Raw genomic sequence first — 18,426 nt, 5'->3', positions numbered from 1 at the left:
TAGGTTGTTCCTTTGACGTGATAGGGCAGGTCCGTGACGACATAGATGAACATTGGAGGTGTGGCCGCTGTGGCGAAGGGGCTGCACGTGGACGTAACCCCAAGGAAGTGAGAATACGGCCGCAACGATATGCAGAGGGTTGAGGATGGGAATGACACATCGTGAATAACTGAAGCAAATGTTGGAGATCAAAAACAAGAGCCTGTCACGATAAAGGTCGATGGCGACTCACATGAATGACGTCTTACTACAGTTTATATTTCGGTGGCCAAGAGGCTGAAGGAGCGAACAAATACTTGCTCACACGAATCATATTTAGTGGCTTTTTAAAGATGACTCAGAGAGCATGTCGTTGTTCAAACGTTCAAACGTTCAAGTTACCAGCTGGAGGCTATTGGATCCGAGACCCGTGCAGGAAAGTCATATTCGTAATTCTCAAGACATATTTCTACACAACTACATGCGATTCTTCCCTTAAGCAACCCCTAAGAGATACCCTTTTTTGATATTCAAGTTCAACGTTCAACGTTCAACTGCTAGATCTGACCGAGTCATGATTGTTGGACACTGGGGCGGTACTGGCCAAGTACTGGCACAAGTTTATACACATGATCTACCAGATGGTGTCAAGTGAGTGTTTTACGACAGCATTGTATATTACCTTACGGATGAGGATAGTTGCGATCAGAAGTCCATCTCCAGCTCGATCTGTTGGAAGCTATCAAAGTTTGTCCGTGTTGTATAGCAAGGTACATACCGGAGCGACAGCCTCTTCGATTTTTAGAGCAAGCAAGTTGCTAAACTCCGACATGCCTTCTTTCACCAGGCCAGAGCAAACACTACAGTTTGCACTTCTGACCTTCAGGATTGTCCTGTCCGCTGCCGTCCTCACAGTATCGCCAGACGGGCTATCCTGTAATAGCTCATATACCTCCTGCATATATGTTGTCCACCATACAACTGGAGCGTTTCCCCAAGGAAAAAATCTTCTGTCGGTACCCTGTCCGCAGCCGCAGTAATTCCCGTTGTAGTAGGTGGTGCCACTCAACAGCCAACCGCAGCCATTCGTATTGACATAGTGATCCGTCATCCATTTGAGATTCTTCATTAGGTCTTGTACGGAGATAATGCATTTTTTGTGGTATGTTAGTAGGGCAAGAAAGTCGGATGCGGTGATCAGGTTGATCTCTGCAAATAACGCAGGAATTAAGGGTTGCCGTAAGTTGTATCTGGCAGCGGTGACGGTTTCATGCTTGAGCCGTGCGTTCCTCGCAATGGCGAAGGAGCGAAGGGGGTCTATTTCAAGAACCTTGGGATTCGCTAGAGCCTGACATACTTTTTTCTCGATCAGGTCTAGTGAATACTTCTTCGCAGCTGCGAGTACAGAGAGAATCTCTGTGAGGTTGTCAAGAGAAGGATCCTCCGCCAGCGTCGATGGATAGCAAAACCTGAGAAACAAATCTAGAGTTTTGCTGTCCTCAGACACGGCGATGACTGCTAAGCCATCCTTCATCTCTTGATCGGAAGTCCCGTCAGGAGCCTGAGGGAGGCCGAACAATGTTTCGAAGAACGGAGAGGCAAGGGAGAGGAAGAGCTTGAAAACTCGAAACTCCACGCCATCAGCTGATCGTAAGATAACGTCTGCTTTAGCGTGATCGAACGGGGCTGAAGCACAAGTTTGCGTTGGCAATTCCATGGCGATTATGATCTTTGTGGTGTCATGAATATGGCCGATCGTAGCTAGTAAGCTGAACTCACCAGTTGAAACTTGAAATTTGTGGGGTGTGTTTGTGGGATGATGAAGAGGCTCTGAGAAAGTTAAGGGAATCGAACTGGCCATGCGCTTGCAGGCCTGTTAGGGCGCAGACCACTGCATTCGGCATTCATTAGTACATACATAGTGTCTTCTTTGACCTCGTGGCCCTTTTGTACGTTGTGTTCATGCAAAGCGAGATGATACGCGACAATGGCAGAAAGATAAGCCATGCCGTGATATCGAAACTGGGGCTGTGGCAAGAAGTGACATTCTGACCAGTGTCTATAAGCGCAACAGCCACTTTCTAGTTGATGTGGGAGGCTATAGCTCGATCCCTCTCCGTGGTATAAGCATCTAGCACGATTATTTCTGCCTTTCATCAACAACTCATGAACTTTACTAGTAGACTTAATGTTCAACGGACGACTTACATGCAAGAACATTCCTCCACCGGTTAGACTAGGTTCATTTAGTATCAAGGTGGACACGAGGTAGTGATCGAGACGTTATAGTCACGTAATGACTTTTACATACGTGACTCGGTGAGCCCCAGATTTCAGAGAGGTCCCCCGAGACTTGCAGCGCCCGAACTGAAAACTTGTTAGTTGAAACGGGGGATGGCTCAAGCCGCTATGGAACATCACCAGCTACCGACACTGTCTTGCCAAGAGAAAACCGTCTGTTAAACATCAGAAATGATCGAGAAAGGACGTGTCGGCATGTTGCACATTCTTCCGACCCAAGTGCTGGACCTCGTCTCCTGTGGTAGAAGGAAATTGCGTCTTAACCTGGAAACAAAAAAATGAACATAGCCAGCAGAGACGCGTGCGTTTGTGAAGTTGAAGTTGATGCAAGTCTTACAGCCTAATGTCTAGAGGCTTGTCTGAGACCATAGGTTACTGGGTTCCAGACCTTGGGCAATAACCGAGACTCGCGCACCAAAAGCATGCATTCGTGAAAAAAGTCTAGTCGGCGAGAAGCAGACAGTTAACGAAAAAGGTTGCAGGTTCTGCTAACAAAGGATGATTCACTATCAAGAATCCATGAACGAAACAAAGGAAAGGTTGCGGCAGACGTGCAAACGGAGATACCTGGCTTGATGGTTCCCCAGGTATTCAAATTCAGCTCTTCAACAGTCTGGATTGAGTGCTACTCACTCCTGCTGATGGACACGATGATGTTGTTTTGCTATGGCACTATATACTGCCTTGCTCACCATGACAGTCAGAAGTCCGCTATCACCTCGACCTATCCAAAGGTACCAAAATTAGTTCGTGATCTAGAGCGTGACAGGTTGGAAGTTGGGTTGTGGTCGTAGCGAAGTCAGACTCGGATGACCGGAACAAAACCAAGCGTGTAACGCGTCAGTCACGTTGACTGTGACCGCTGCCCTTTAACCTGCACCACATAGAACGCGTCTTACTGAGGAATGATTCTAAATTCTAGGTGGTAAATATATGCGTATACTATTATCAAGCTCGTTATCACCTCTAAAGAGTTGAATACTATTTCTCGCCAACTGACAACTCGACGATCGCCAAACTGTTGCCTGAACCTAGTACATTGTACACACCGTGAGTCCGTTCGCTAGTCGATCTTCTGATATGGATGCGGAAATGCATGCTCATAATATTTAAAGGTCACCTTTTAGTTTTGGAAGATGTCAGATGAGCTGTTGGTGAAATGCTCTATCCACCTTGATGGTGTTCCCCTGAAAGATACGGTCATTCAAGTGCGGTGAGTTGTCCGTGCAAATTCTGACTATGTCCAACTCGTTTATGTTATCCTTAATTGTATATAGGACACGGCTTCTGCAACACATGCATCGAAAACCTTTTCCAAGCCGGACCTCCGCCTTTCAAATGTCCTGTCGCAAGCATATCCAGCGCAAGGATGCATTTCAAATATTCTTAAACCCTCACCAATCACTCACACAACCTGGCACACAATCTCCCCGTAGAGATTCGGGTGTCGATATTGATTTTACACTTTCCGACGATGCGGATTCGACTATTGAGCGCGTCTCTAGCCTCCGCAAGAAAACCCCAACGCTTGGATAAGCGTTTGGAACAGTTGCGATGGAATTTGTTGAGCCCGAACAAGGAACGCGATGAGCTGGATGATCAACATCAGGAGCTGCAAAGGGAGTACGACCTTCTCCAGGCGCAGCATGCTGACCTCAAAAGTACATGCACGACTCATGAGAACGAGCGCCGCAAAGTCGAAAGCTTGAGCATCGTGCGCACATAAATAAAGTGGTGGTAAGCATGCATGCCAGCAAAGTATTGTTGATTTACCTCGCGCTGGCAGTATGGCAAATACACAAAGGAAAATACGAGACTCTGAAGGAAGAGAACGCGCGGCTTCAAAAATCCAACAAACCGTAGAGATTCCAGATGAACAATCTCTTTTATTCCCATCCTCAACCCTCTGCATATCGTTGTAGCAGTACTCTCACTTTCTTGGGGTTACGTCCACGTGCAGTGACTGCAGTCCTCGGTATAGGCCCTTTCGCCACACCTCCAATGTTCGTCTACATCGTCACAGACTTGCCCTACCACGTAAAAGGAACAAACCCAGACCTAAAGAAAGAAAGTGATTCAAAGTCAACCACAAATAAATCATCGCACCATGGAACACCTGTCACCGGTGAAACCCCGTAACATGTATGACTGCAGCTGTTGCCACCTCCCCTGTCCGTGTCAAGCTATTCCCCGGTTGCAAGTCCGTTGATCACGCTGGTGACCACCACTAATCACAAGCAGCTGCTTGTAATTTCGGGCACCATCCGTGCATTGTTGATTCCCGTTTTATAATCCATGATCATATTTTTCTCGATCTCGCTGATATATCAATCGGCTTACGGTATTTCCTGCTTAACTGATCTTCTAGTTCCGCGGATTGCTCCTGATGACCACGAGTACAAAAGATTCATCCCGTTATTTATCTGATATGTAGATGAGCGACTCGCTTACTTCCAGGACAATGATCAGCTTAGTGCTAGCATGTCATCAGCGCCTGGCTTGTCTTGTGGCACAATTTTCTTAAAGCAGGCGGCGTTTTAGAACGGCGTGCACATCAGTGATCACCACTGAGACATGACATTCAATTTCTACTAAGCACATTGGTCGGTCGATGGTATTGCCGTGTTCCATAATGTACAGTTTGATCTTGAGATTATGTAGTGTCAGACTACTTCGACAACCTGTATGCCAACTTGTATGTACAGTAGTTTTGAGAGTTCCTTCACTTCTTCTTCTTCTTCTTCCCGCCCTTCCCCCAGAACCCGCCCTGTCTCATCCACCCCCTTGTTAGGGTGAGCACATCAAGATGAACCTTTTCAATTGTGATATTATGAGCCTGATGCGCTGCTAGCAAAGGAACAAGCCATCAAATCACCTTTGCTGTCAACGTATCAACCTTCCTGCTAAAAAGCTCGGCAAATCCCGTCATGTTTACCAGGATATTTGAACAGCACCGCGAGCAACCCATAGCTCGAACACCCCGGACTGTGTCACCGACCCCCATAAGAACCGTGTGGCCAGATGGCTTGTCGTACAAAGACACCAGACTTTTTTCCATGTAATCACTCCACCATTTCAATGGTCGTTGACCATTGAGCAAGAATCGACTGCTGGACTCGCAGTTACAGGAGCCGCTAATGATCCATTGGTATTCTGTCGCATTCACGTTTGGGTAACTGCTGGCGATCCAAGATAGATCCACCCCCAAGGATTGCAACGATTTGCTGCACCCCTGATGATAGGTAAGTAGTGTGAGCAGTTGCTTTGCCGTGATGAGGTCGATTTCTGGAACGCTCTCAGGAATCAGAGATTGGCGGAGAGTATATTTTGCGGCGAGCGTGACTTCAATATCTAGCTGGGCACGCATTGCAATCGCAAAGCATCTCAAAGGCTCTTTCTCCATATGGCTTTTAAGCGCTTGGCGAACTTTGTGCTCAAGCGTTTGCAAAGAATATTTCCTGGCTGCCTCAAGCACAGGTATGATATCTTCAAATTCATGCAGAGGAGGATCCTCTGCAAGAGTTGAAGGGTAGCAAAATCTGAGCCAGATGTCAAGGACTCTGTGGTTTTCTGCCACGGGCACGACGGGCAGATCACCTTCGATCTGGTTTGATTGTGCCGTTTGCTTGATGATAGAGTCAAAAGACGACGAGGCGAGATTCAGAAAGGGTGTGATCACACGAAAATCAACGCCATCGGACGATCGAAAGATGATATCTGCTTTGGCATGCAGAAATGGCGGGGTTGCCATGAGGAGTTTCCTTTGTATGAACAGTATGGTCAAGAATATATTCCTGGGCGATAAGTTGAACTTACATTTGACTGTGTAGAGAATACAATAACGATCGATAGATTCTGGAAGAACAACAAAAGGGCGGTGTGGAAGAAACTCGATGAAATTGCGAATGTATGTCATGTATATCAAATTGTTATTATATTCACAGCGTCATACTAGGAAGGTCACCAAGTTAACTGGAAGCTACGGAAGACCCATGGAGGAAAGGAGTAATCGTAATCCTTGAGACATATTTCTACACTACTAGATCGGCGGTCCCAACCCCTGAGAGATACCCTTTCTTGATATTTATGTAAGTTCAACGTTCAACTGCTAGATCTAACCGAGTCATGATTATTGGACACTTGACACAAGTTTATGGACACAATCTGCCAGATGATGTTAATAAAGTGTTTTACCACAATATTGTATAATGCCTTACAGTTGCGATCAAAAGTCCATCTCCAGCTCGATCTGTCGGGAGCTCTCAGGATTTGCTCGTGTTGTATAGCAATGTACATACCGGAGCGACAGCTTCTTCGACTTTTAGAGCAAGCAAGTTGCTAAACTCCGTCATGCCTTCTTTTACCCGACCGGAGCAAGCACCACAGCTCGCACTTCTGACCTTTTGGATTGTCCTGTCCGCTGCCGTCCTCACAGTATCCCCAGACGGGCTATCCTGCAATAGCTCGTATACCTCCTGCATATATGTTGTCCACCATGCAAGTGGAGCGGTATTCCAAGGCCAAAATCTCGTGTCGGTACCCTGTCCGCAGCAGTACTGGTTGTAGCGGGGACGATTGAACAGCCAAATGCAGCTATCTATATTGCCATAATGATTCGTCATCCATGTGAAGTCCTTCATTAGGGCTTTTACGGCGATAGCGCATTTCTTGTGGTATGTTAGTAGGGCAAGAAAGTCGGATGCGGTGATCAGGTTGATCTCTGCAAATAACACAGGGATTAAGGGTTGCCGCAAGTTGTGTCTGGCAGCGGTGATGGTTTCATGCTTGAGCCGTGCGTTCCTCGCTATGGCGAAGGAACGAAGGGGCTCTGTCTCAAGAACCTTGGGATTTGCCAGAGCCTGACATACTTTTCTCTCGATCAGGTCTAGTGAATACTTCCTCGCAGCTGCGAGTACAGAAAGAACCTCTGTGAGGTTGTCAAGGCAAGGATCCTCCGCCAGCGTCGATGGATAGCAAAACCTGAGAAACAAATCTAGAGTTTTGCTGTCCTCAGACACAGCGATGACTGCTATGCCATCTTTCATCTCTTGATCGGAAGTCCCATCAGATGCCTGAGGGAGGCCAAACAATGTTTCGAAGAACGGAGAGGCAAGGGAGAGGAAGAGCATGAAAACTCGAAACTCCACGCCATCAGCTGATCGTAAGATAACGTCTGCTTTAGCGTGATCGAACGGGGCTGAAGCACAGGTTTGCGTTGGCAATTCCATTGGCGATTATGATCTTTGTGGTGTCATGAATATGGCTGATCGTAGCTAGTGAGCTGAACTCACCGGTTGAAACTTGAGATTCGTGGGGTGTGCTTGTCGGATAAAGGGGCTCTGATAAAGTCAAGAGACTCGAACTGGTCATGCGCTGGCAGGTTGCCTGTTAGGGCGCAGACCACTGCAGAAGTTCGGCATTTATTACATACATCGTGTCTTCTTTGACCTCACGGCCCTTTGGTCCGTTGTTGTTCAGAACAACCTGGGTATTTGTAAAGCGAGATGGTACGCGATGGTGATCAAGAAGATACGCAGGAAGATAAGCCATGTGGTGATAATGAAACTGGGGCTGTGGCAAGTGACAATCTAACCAGTGTCTAGCGCAACAGCCACTTTGTCGATCTGGAAGGCTATAGCTCATTTTTTTGCGTGATATGAGTATCTAGCACGATCTGTTATCATTTCTGCCTTCGATCAGCAACTTACAAATTGTTCCAGTAGAGTTAGGGATGACTTACCCGCGAGAACATTCCTTCACCGTTCAAGTTCAAACATGAGATCTTGAGAAGTGGTCGACGGCGTTGCGGTGTCGCACGTTCTTTCGACGCAAGTGCAGAACCTAGTCTCTCGTAGTCAGGCCTTGAAAGAAGGACGTCTCAATGTCCTGTCTTCTTCAATCCTTGAACCTGGAAATAAAAAATCATGAACATGGCTAGCAGAGACGCTTTGGTTTGTGAAGCCGACGTTAATGTAGATCTTACAGAACATCTTGAGGCTTGTCTGAGGCCATCGATTACTGGGTTCTGGGTTTCAAGCAATTCAGCTAGATCGTAACAGCCAAGACTCGTGCACCAAAAACATGGATTCATAGTGACAACATCTAGACGGTCAGAAGCAGAAAGTTAAGAGAGTAGGTAGCAGGCCTTGCCAACGACGGATGGTGCTACAACTGATATCACTATCAAGAACCCATGTTTATGAAACAAGAGAAAAGGTTGTGACAGACATGTAAGTAGAAATACCTGGCTGGCTGGTTTCCCAGGTATTTGAATGCAACTCTTCGACAGTCTGGACTGAGTCGATAGGGACAGGAGGGTGCTGAGTGCTGCTCACTCCTGCTGAGGGACATGATGGCGTTGTTTTTCTATGGGACTATATACTGCCTTGCTCACGGTGACAGTCAGAAGTCTACCATCAGCTCGAAGTATCAGAATCACTTCGTGATCTAAAGCGAGACACGCACCGGAGCGATGGCATCTCCGACTTCCAGAGCAAAAATGTCACTGAACTTCGTCATGTTCGCTTCCACTTAGCCCAAGCAAACTGAACAGCGTGAAGTTCCGACCATTTATCGTCTAGTCCGCACAGTGCCGCCGGACAGGGTAGCCTTTCAATAATTTACATAAATTTTGATCACCACACAACTGGAGTGGCGTCCCAAGGCAAAAATCTCTGGTCGGTGCCATTCCGCAGTTACACTACCTCCGGGTACTATGAACTTCACGCACCCAACCAAATATCTAATTGCAGTCGGTCACTGGGACTGTCATGATGGTCAGAATGCTTGGTCATGTATCACAAGTTGTGCGCAAATGTTTGCACGACGATACTGCAAGTTTGTGGTGTGTCAGAAGGGCAAGAAGGTCGGATGCGGTAGAAAGATCGATTTCTGCAAACCACGTGAGAATTTAGGGTCTTGTTTCTGGTGGCAAGGATAGTTTCAGGTTTGGGCCGTGCTTGTCTGGCAATTACAAAGTATCGAACCGACTCGGTCTGGAGAAACGTCGAAGCCATAAGAGCCTAGCATGCTTTTTCTCGACTAGGTATGGCACAAATTTCCTCGCAATTGCGATCACAGGTAGGGCGTCCGTCAGGTTGTCAAGAAAGAGGATCATCTGAGTGTTGATAGAAAGCAAAACCTGAGAAATAAATCTGAAGTTTGCTGTCCTCAGATATGGGGATGACTGCGAAGCCATCCTTCGTTTCTTGGTCAGAATTACCACCATTAGGGCCCTGAGGAAGGAAGAATACTGACTCGAAGAATGGAGAGGTAGGGAAGAGGAAGAGCGTGAATAATCGAAACTCGGCGCCATCAGTGGAAAGCAAAATGATGTCTGCTTCAGCGTAATCGAAGGGAGCTGAGGATTCGTAATTTGGTTCCGCTGTCGTTGAACCATTAGCATGGTGGTACATCGTAGCTAGTGGCTCGAACTTACCAATTAAAATGGATGCTCATGGAAAAATTAATAGGAGAACCTGGAAGACTGTAGCACTGTTTACGCACCGCGACGGGGGTTGGGTCGTACTAGCAAAGACTGGAAGCGAAATAAGGCGCGTAACGCGTCAGTAACAGTCACGTCAACTGTGCATGTGACCTCAGACCCTGCACTACATACTAGAACGTCTTACTCAGGCTGCCAATAATTCTAAATTCTAGGTGGTAAACGTATGGGTATACTATTATCAAACTCATCATCACCTCTAAAGAGTTGAATACTATTTCTCACCAACTGACACCAACTCGACGATCGTCAAACTGTTGCCTGAACTTAGTACATTGTACACGGAGTCCGTTCGGTAGTCGATTTTCTGATATGTGTGCGGAAATGCATGCTCATCATCTTTAAAGGTCACCTTTTAGTTCGGGAAGATGCCAGATGAGCTGGTGGTGGAATGCTCTATTCACCTTGATGGTGTTCCCCTGAAAGATATGCGGTCATTCAAGTGCGGTGAGTCATCCGTGCAAATCATGACTATGTCCAACTCATTTATATTATCCTTGATCGTATACAGGACACGGCTTCTGCAACACATGCATCGAAAACCTTTTCCAAGCCGGACCTCCGCCTTTCAAATGTCCCACTTGTCGCAAGCGTATCCAGCGCAAGGATGCATTTCAAATATTCTTAAACCCTCACCGATCGCTCACACAACCTGGCACACAATCTCCCCGTAGAGATTCGGCTGTTGATATTGATTTTACACTTTCCGACGACCCGGATTCGACTATTGAGCACGTCTCTAGCCTCCGCAAGAAAACGCGTGAAAACACGGCAGAACTACAACGCTTGAATAAGCGTTTGGAACAGTTGCGACGGAATTTGTCGAGCGCGAACAAGGAACGCGATGAGCTGGATGATCAGCATCAGGAGCTACAAAGAGAGTACGACCTTCTCCAGGCGCAGCATGCAGACCTCAAAAGTACATGCACGACTCATGAGAACGAGCGCCGCAAAGTCGAGCGCTCAATTGCTGTGCTGCAAAAGAAGTACGAAGTCGCTGAGAGTGCCGAGCAGACGTGGAGGGAAAATTGTAAGACTGCACAAAGAGATGCGCGAAATGCACGAAAGGAGAAAGAGGAACTAGATAAAGGAATGAAAGAGTTGGCGGAAAGGACAAGAGAGTTTGAGCATCGTGCGCATAGAAACAAAGTGGCGGTAAGCATGCATACATTCCAGCAAGTACTGTTGATTTACCTCACACTGGCAGCACGACAAATACAAAGGAAAATATGAGGCTCTGAAGGAAGAGAACGCGCGCCTTCAAAAAATCCAACAAACCGTAGAGATTCCAGAAGAACAATCTCTCTTGGTTGTCGATAGAAACGCCCCTGACAGGCTTGAGCGTGCATTTGACGAAGACTGGTTGGACGATGTGTGTGAGGTTCGAGGGGACAATCTCGATGATATTGATAGCGATTATGGAAACGAGTCGAGCAAGGAGAATGAAGACGAAGGGCCCAGTCGTGGTGTTACATGGCTACGGGGCAGGCGAGCAACGGAGAGCATGGACGACCGCGAACGACCACTTCCTGAGGATCGCCCGTATCGCCCGTACAGTGTACAATCACGCTCTCCCATCAATTACACCGGGCAGAAAGCAGCTAAGACGAATAAGCGGAAGAACGAGGGGGACGCCATTATGGGAGCGCGACCGTCCAAGGTAGTGAAAGTTTCATTGCAACCTACAAGACCAACGAAGGGGAAGGGAAGGGCTACTGAAGAAAGAGGTGATGCGAGACTGCTCCCATCTCCCATGCAGATGCCAGGTTCTCCGCTGAGAAAAGCCCCTGCATCTAAGTCCAAGACTGACTTTCCAATAAAGCTGGATCCAATGGGTCGTTTGGTGGGCACTGCGGTACTGGGGTCAAGACGTAAATTTGACAAGAATTCATGAGTTCATCAAGGACACTCGAACTGCGATAAGATGAGCGTGTACTATCATCACTGTTGTTTAAATGTTTGTTCATAGCTTGCTTTGCGGTAGACTACCATATATTGCGTATAAGTAGTACAACGACGTACATTATCAGATTACAAGTCTCTGTTCTAAAAATCATCCTACAAAGAACCTCACACCTTCGCCATCAGCAACCCCGATGATTTGTGCTCGATTGGAGCGTGAGAGAATGGTAATAGCCCGCCGCAGGAGTGGTATAGGAATACCAGAAAGAGGTGACTGGATGGGAGGGTCTGAAATCTCATAAAAAGTGAGGATGGTATTGAGCTGGCCAGTCGCCGTTGCCTGTATGCGACGATAAATTATTTAACTTGAGATTGAAGGAGGTACTAACCCACGAATGGAGAACATCAGCCCATTCTTCCGGAAGACGCCAGTAAAGCAGCACTGCACGGGTCTGCTTAGACGGCTCGTAGACGGCGAGGTTCTTTGCGACCATGATAGCCATCAACGACGAGAGATACTGCGGTAAGATTCGTCCTGAAACACATATGTCACAACAAGTCTTCGCAAAAATAACAGTTGAAATAGAACGCACGGTTTATCCTCTCATTACGAAGGATCTCATCCCATTCGCCGCCCGGGACCTCTGCATCCTCAACGCGCAGCACAAAGAGACGCTTGTGTCTCGCGTATGTCAGTATGAGGTGTATCCATTTCTCTGTGAGATGTGCGTGAGTGCTTTGGTTTGGTTGCTCACTGTCTGGTGGGTGTGAATATCAATTCAGGATTTGAGGCGGAATGCGTACGTAAAGAAGGGGGGTGCTGAGTGGATTGACGGTAGCAGAAATCCTAGTTAGTAGGTCAGTATTTGAGAAGCATGCAGCATTATCAATTGTTGGGAATGCAGAATTACCTGACGGAGTAGTATGGGTAGAAAGAGCCATGCATCAAGCTTCAAGCTTACTAAGTCAAGCTCTTAGCTCATCGACTTTACTGCAAAGTGCAGAGAAGTCCATATAAGGAAACTCCTGGAAGCCTTTGCACAACAGACCAAAACAACGCTTACCCTCTGAACTTTGCTCTCATGCACTGGTCTGGGCCGTCTGGCACAATTGAGGCTACGGCGAATTCTAATCTCGATACAACCATTGCGTGATGCGTGCAGCTCTATGCCTCTAAAAAGTTATAATAACCGTGGATAGTTGATACACCTATCAAACCGATATGTAATGTATATCGATTTTCCTCACAGCGCAACTGTTGACTGACGGTCACCTAGCACAGAGAATACCACCCTCATCTTACATCATAATTGGGACACCACATGCTGTGTACCCCTTTATTGCATTGCCAATTGGCTCGTAGAATCTCCATGTACTAAGCGCTAATGTTGAACCATAGTTTCATCTCGAAAGTATTGCGGCATGCTTCGAGTGGTTACATTACATCATCCCCTCTAATTACCACGTTAAATTAAGGTATACCCTGGGTTACGACACAGTGGATAGCCAAGGTAAGTGTCTTTGCATGTGTACAAATAAAAAATGCGACTGACCCTTTAAGCTATAATGAATCAACTTCCCGCTCGTGTTTGAGTTCTCTTGCTGTTGTCTTGAGCAAGTGCCTCTGCTAAAGTTTATGGTTTTGATTGAGTATGCCTCCGCAAGAATGCCGTTATTATCATCTTGGAATCTTATCGGAGTTGTACTGTTGTACATCGTCTAGTGAAGAAGTACATTGATCGTCACATTCCAGGTATATCAAAGGTCATCGTCCTGATATCTTTATATGCTAACAATGCCTTTTACATGTAGTCTTTCATGTCACAGCTTCAATCTCGAGTTTGATGACGCACTTCATCTCATCATTTTCTTAGTGAATCTATGCCTATGCTTGATTCCCACAGCAATCCCCTTCGAACGAGGAGATTTGGGGTGATGGAATTGGATGATCACTACCCCGATGGATCCGGAAACGTTACGAAGGACCTCTCACCAAAGTTGACCTGCGTACGCTCATGCGATTGGACCGACCAGCCATGTGGTCTGTTCATAGAGGTGGACAAGGCCGGCATCGAAGATCACCTGTGGTATTGGCATGGTGTTGACATGAAGAAAGCCACTTCCTGCAAATTTGAGGGTTACTCGGACCTAGAGGCGATGAAGTATTTGAGCCGTCACATCGAAGGCGTCCACTTTGCTACGTCCTACAAATGCCCCTATTGCAAGAAGCTGTGCTCGAGGACTGATTCTTTGACTCGGCATCTGAAGGGGTGCAGACCATTGCTTGCTACTAGCAAGGCCCACGCTGAGCATGGAGAGCACCCCTTCTGTCTCCAAGAGATGACCAAATCGGTCCATGGGTACATTGTTCCTGCCAAGAACGCGACCTATTAGTAGGGATATGTACGTTCCCCCCCTTGCCCTGTATCTGTCACTGCTGCTAACTTTTCATTTCCGTACTCTAGTCTCCTTCTTGATGCACTGCTATCTACGATCAACAATACTCGTTTTATTCTATCACCAACAGTGTTGACTCATTTCGACTTGGTTTCCTCTCTTCGTTCTTGCTTAGCGCGTCATCCATGTATATGATTGTTGGGTTATCTTTTTTTCCACGCTGGACGTGGTTATTGTACCTCAGCATGTGGCTCGTTATATCTTCTATATGGTTGTTGGACCCTATGAGATAAGTAGCTATATCGTATCTCAACATGGAGCTTGGAGCTTTGCATCGTATTTGTCATGGATAGAATATCACATGTTGTGTTGAATCCCCGTATTCCCTGACATAGTACTGCCCATCATGGCGTCATCGTCTACCCATGGATCTGCTGATCTCACTGTCCTCCTCGAGATGTCAAGCGCATGCAGACGCTCGCTTGTGTACCAGACGCATTCACTTGGTGAAATCGGGGGATGGGAATATCAAACGAGGATAGAGAAACCGACCAAGTATTCATTTAGATATCATATCAGCCTAGCATATGCAACTGCGTACGTTCGAGCGACGTAGCCTCGTTCGTATCATCAAGCTTCAAGTATGCATCTCACAGTACACCAGAACGACGTCCGAGTTGCAACGTTAACGAAAGCGACAATTGCCCCGACACATACTTGTAGAAATCCCGAATTCCGGTAACCAGGGGTGATATGACGGCTAGCAACCGCGGAAGATGTCAAATATCCAAGGTGCTGGTTAACCTTGTCCCGCTCATTCTCGTCCGCGTGTCTAAGTAACTTGTTTGACGCAAGGGAGCATAGAGAAAATGATAATGATCCGAGCGACATCCTTTACGATAGAGAAGCCTACATTAGATGGCTGCAGGGGGGTGACTCGGGTTCAGGATCGATATCGGACCATCGATGCGTCATTGCAGAGAGTCCAAGTGGGGAAAACAGCCGGAGCCCGTTGAATGATCCGTGGAATGTAAGTAATGGTAGGTGGATAAACTCGGTGATTTGTAGCGAATATGAAGCGAACTCCACATGGGTCGTTGTCAAGGTAGACGGGGTCATTTCAAATACGAGGCCCCAATGTTCGCAGCTGCGTGTGATTTGCTATCAAACAGTTGTCTGAGTGCTCGTCATCGTCTGAATCAAAGGAGATGATAATGATGTATTCGAGGGTGTGGGATGCGTCGATAGTGCACAAAAAAGCTGCTCGGGCATGACTTGTGCATGCATCTCGAACTGTTGTGGGGAGGCGAACGTGTTTACATAGAAATCGATATTGAAGAAAGGTGCGAATTTGAGATCACGTCGGTCTAATGGCCAGCTTCTGCTACTCCACACTCCAATTGAGAGGTCGGAGAGGTGGTTCTATGCTTCCCATTATAATCCAGATATCTTAGCTGCGTGTATGAACGGATAGTTTCAGCCAGAAGGAGCGACTCATCCGCTGTGACATCCTCAGCATCACCGATGGCTAAGGCCTCTGAAGAAGGAGAACGGGTTCCGATGGATTTCAAAGCGGGGTAGATTGCTGATAGACAGCCAAAATATAGCGTATTGAACAGGAAGAGATGCAGATATGTTGTTGGGAGCCTCGACCTTTCATAATGACGACTGCAAACTCGGAATATGCACGTCTCGGTGGGGAAGACTGAGCAGGCAAGAGTTTCTATCAGACGATATATCGATTGAGTAGAGGCGGATGGCATGATGCAAGGGATGACGGGCTTCGTACTCAGATAATGATTCGACGCCCTCAGATCGGGAGATCTGCATTTGAGTGCTCGGTGAGTTGATAGACTGAAGATCGTAACTAGTCTGCACTGACCCTGTGCCACTACAATGTATGGGATGTGACCTCGTTACACAACCTAGCAATAGTTCTGACTCGTCTACGCTGGTCGTGTGCCGAATCGTCGATGGAGTTTAGTTCCAGACTAAATGGAGTTACGGCTCGCCGGAGGCGACCCTATAAAAGTAAGTAAGAGAAGGAAGACTTGAGGAAGACCATTTTCGCCTGAGTGGTGGGTGGAGGCTGTGCGCCGGAGCTCGGCGCGCATGGGTTCTACGGCGATGTCACCGAAGAGCTTCCATAGGTCGGAACATAAAGATGTGGGAGAGTTTATTTGATTGGAGGGAGTAGAGGGAGTACGATAGATTGCTAGGATGGTGGGCAGAGGCCGGCTCTGATGGTAAGATACAGCTCTGGGAGGACTGGGAAAGCTGCGGAGAGGCATTTTAGCTAGCGCCCGAAGCACTTGATGGTACGATCAAGAAAGGTGGACGAACTTACTACTAGTGCAGATACTTATACGTACTGATTATCAGCGTGGCAATCGCAATCAGCCTAGAAGGTGTTCGGTGGTGATTGGTGTTTGGCTGCTAGCGTAGATTGGTTCTTGAGTGGATTTGCGGTGTCAATTGAGACATCGAGGCATTCATGTTGCGTCGCGAGAAGATTGAAATCATGACAATTTATGTAGCAAGTATATCCGTCAGGTCTCATGTGCAAGCGATGTTATGGACAACAATGCATACACATGACCTGACGAGTACGCTAGGCTTGGAGGAGTAAATGATTTCGGGGCCGAGTATGTTGCGGGATATGGAGGACAGGGTGTTTGATGTATGAGAATTTAGAAAGGCCGCTCGAGTAATATTTATGGATGAAAACATAGGATCACATGAGAGATGACAAATATAGATTTGTTCGTTGTATGAAAAATTGAAGCGGAGCAAAGGGCATCAGCATCAAGGCCTGACGATATGAAATCTGATGGAAGTGATGTCGGACAAGAAACAAGTCATTTACAGTAAGTGAGACATACAATCATTGATAAATCTGAAGCAAATTTGTGGAGTGACGGCATGTGAGCACGCGGGGCTCCCTTGGGAACGTTAACACCGAGAGGATGAGTTACTAGTGAGTCCTTGTCGTTAAACGTCAAAATATTAGGCTGTAACGCCTGTTTTGACATATAATGACATGGGTAGCTATGTAGTACCAGGACAAGTCTTATCAGTAGAATGAAATTAAAGTCACGAGTTTGGGCCCGCGGTAATTGCCGAGAGAAGGTGTACCTGACCGATCGGATCTGCACGTGTATTAGATCACGATCGGGGTGATTCATTTGTATCGCTTCGCCTCCAAGTTGCTTTCTTTTTGCTCCCACTACATTCAAACTTACTTCAGCTTACTTCATCCTTGTCCACGACCCCGACCCCGACAACGAGGTCGAAGAAGACTACTACCACCACTACTACCACTACGACCAAGACAATAACGACAGCGACAACGACGACATAGTACAATGAACGTGTCCGATCTACTCCAGGATTCACCTAGTCAGCATAGAAAACGACCAACGAGCACTAGCACTAGCTCTTCTTCACCCGTACCCCAACAAATTGTCAAGTCGAATTCAGTTTCACCCCAAACAAATGCAGCTCAGCCTCGTCCTACACTTCCACATCCAAATGCCCAGTACCCTGCACCGCCATCTTACTCAAGCTATTCACCTTCTTCCCCTTTCGTGCCACAACGTATCACACCTAGGCAACCCCCCGAACAACCAATGGCTAGTCTACAACACCCTCACCCTCATAATTCCTGGGGTCCTCGACCATCTTCGGGGTCCTCCACCCTTCTATCTGCAACTACCAGAGCGCCATTACCCGTCGGTCCGTTCTTCTTTTCTTTTCATCCTCATGTAAACACTCATTTCCATTCCTTCAATGAAATCTATAGAAAGAAGTCCAGTAGTTCAACGACAAAACGTAATCAACCCTGTGACTACTGCTCCAGGTTCGTCTTTCTCCATACACATATCACAACCCTAACCCCCCGATAGCACCCTCTCATTCACCCCAAAACCAATCTCAACCCCCCAAACAATCACTCGAAAAACGTCCCCCTCCAAACTTGAACCCCAATCTCAATAATCCAAGTCCAAATTTAAACCCAAATCTCAACTTTCGTGACCGCGAGACTATGCGAGACCGTGATGGCCCTCTCCGCGACCTTGCCCGTGAACAAGGTCTACACATCCGTGACCCTGTTTTGTTACCGAGGGATAGAGAACCTGCCTTGTTGCCCAGAGAGCGCGAACCTACGTTACTTCCCAGAGATCCAGGTCTATTACCGCGTGACAGAGACATCCGTGATCCCACTCTCCTTCCAAGAGAACGTGATGGCGCTAGAGAACGAGAACCAGGTTTACAGCGTGATGCCGTTCTACTCCCGAGAGAACGTGACACTCCTCTACTACCAAGAGAAAGAGACACTCCTC

At 47.1% G+C, this 18,426-nt stretch overlaps 7 protein-coding genes across 7 annotated transcripts; 2 read left to right on the top strand and 5 right to left on the bottom strand.

Moving 5' to 3' along the window:
* Positions 1 to 721: 721 nt before the first annotated feature.
* On the bottom strand, positions 722 to 1,696 carry F5147DRAFT_638980 (uncharacterized protein; the record flags this gene model as incomplete). The annotated part of the gene is made up of 1 exon (XM_041432990.1): positions 722 to 1,696. One exon carries the CDS (start codon positions 1,694 to 1,696, stop codon positions 722 to 724), a length of 975 nt encoding a protein of 324 aa, XP_041290419.1.
* Positions 1,697 to 3,416: 1,720 nt separating this feature from the next.
* Positions 3,417 to 3,816, top strand: F5147DRAFT_654848 (uncharacterized protein; the record flags this gene model as incomplete). The annotated part of the gene is made up of 2 exons (XM_041433911.1): positions 3,417 to 3,493; positions 3,558 to 3,816. 2 exons carry the CDS (start codon positions 3,417 to 3,419, stop codon positions 3,814 to 3,816), a joined length of 336 nt encoding a protein of 111 aa, XP_041290418.1.
* Positions 3,817 to 4,845: 1,029 nt separating this feature from the next.
* On the bottom strand, positions 4,846 to 6,127 carry F5147DRAFT_284319 (uncharacterized protein). Its single transcript, XM_041429030.1, has 3 exons — positions 6,093 to 6,127; positions 5,156 to 6,041; positions 4,846 to 5,092 (listed from the first exon to the last, which is right to left on the bottom strand). Exons 2-3 carry the CDS (start codon positions 6,029 to 6,031, stop codon positions 5,003 to 5,005), a joined length of 966 nt encoding a protein of 321 aa, XP_041290417.1. The 5' UTR covers positions 6,032 to 6,041; positions 6,093 to 6,127; the 3' UTR covers positions 4,846 to 5,002.
* A 378-nt stretch (positions 6,128 to 6,505) lies between these two features.
* F5147DRAFT_776103 (uncharacterized protein) lies at positions 6,506 to 7,508 on the bottom strand (the record flags this gene model as incomplete). The annotated part of the gene is made up of 2 exons (XM_041441809.1): positions 6,506 to 6,529; positions 6,579 to 7,508. The coding sequence occupies 2 exons, from the start codon at positions 7,506 to 7,508 to the stop codon at positions 6,506 to 6,508; spliced, it is 954 nt and encodes a 317-aa protein (XP_041290416.1).
* Positions 7,509 to 9,380: 1,872 nt separating this feature from the next.
* On the bottom strand, positions 9,381 to 9,695 carry F5147DRAFT_809576 (uncharacterized protein; the record flags this gene model as incomplete). Its single annotated transcript, XM_041443421.1, has 1 exon — positions 9,381 to 9,695. The coding sequence occupies one exon, from the start codon at positions 9,693 to 9,695 to the stop codon at positions 9,381 to 9,383; it is 315 nt and encodes a 104-aa protein (XP_041290415.1).
* Positions 9,696 to 9,914: 219 nt separating this feature from the next.
* Positions 9,915 to 11,730, top strand: F5147DRAFT_762391 (uncharacterized protein). The gene is made up of 4 exons (XM_041440584.1): positions 9,915 to 10,079; positions 10,132 to 10,231; positions 10,296 to 10,939; positions 10,992 to 11,730. The coding sequence occupies exons 2-4, from the start codon at positions 10,153 to 10,155 to the stop codon at positions 11,676 to 11,678; spliced, it is 1,410 nt and encodes a 469-aa protein (XP_041290414.1). The 5' UTR covers positions 9,915 to 10,079; positions 10,132 to 10,152; the 3' UTR covers positions 11,679 to 11,730.
* On the bottom strand, positions 11,731 to 12,671 carry F5147DRAFT_706594 (ESCRT-II complex vps25 subunit). The gene is made up of 5 exons (XM_041438008.1): positions 12,598 to 12,671; positions 12,491 to 12,533; positions 12,280 to 12,440; positions 12,076 to 12,221; positions 11,731 to 12,026 (listed from the first exon to the last, which is right to left on the bottom strand). The coding sequence occupies exons 1-5, from the start codon at positions 12,626 to 12,628 to the stop codon at positions 11,838 to 11,840; spliced, it is 570 nt and encodes a 189-aa protein (XP_041290413.1). The 5' UTR covers positions 12,629 to 12,671; the 3' UTR covers positions 11,731 to 11,837.
* Positions 12,672 to 18,426: the final 5,755 nt, after the last annotated feature.

This window comes from Suillus discolor, assembly GCF_016758755.1.
Source record: "Suillus discolor strain FC423 chromosome Unknown F5147scaffold_45, whole genome shotgun sequence".
NCBI classification, from domain to species: Eukaryota; Fungi; Basidiomycota; class Agaricomycetes; order Boletales; family Suillaceae; genus Suillus; species Suillus discolor.
The sequence above is the reverse complement of the archived record's forward strand: the minus strand, read 5'-3'. Positions and strand labels throughout refer to the sequence as shown.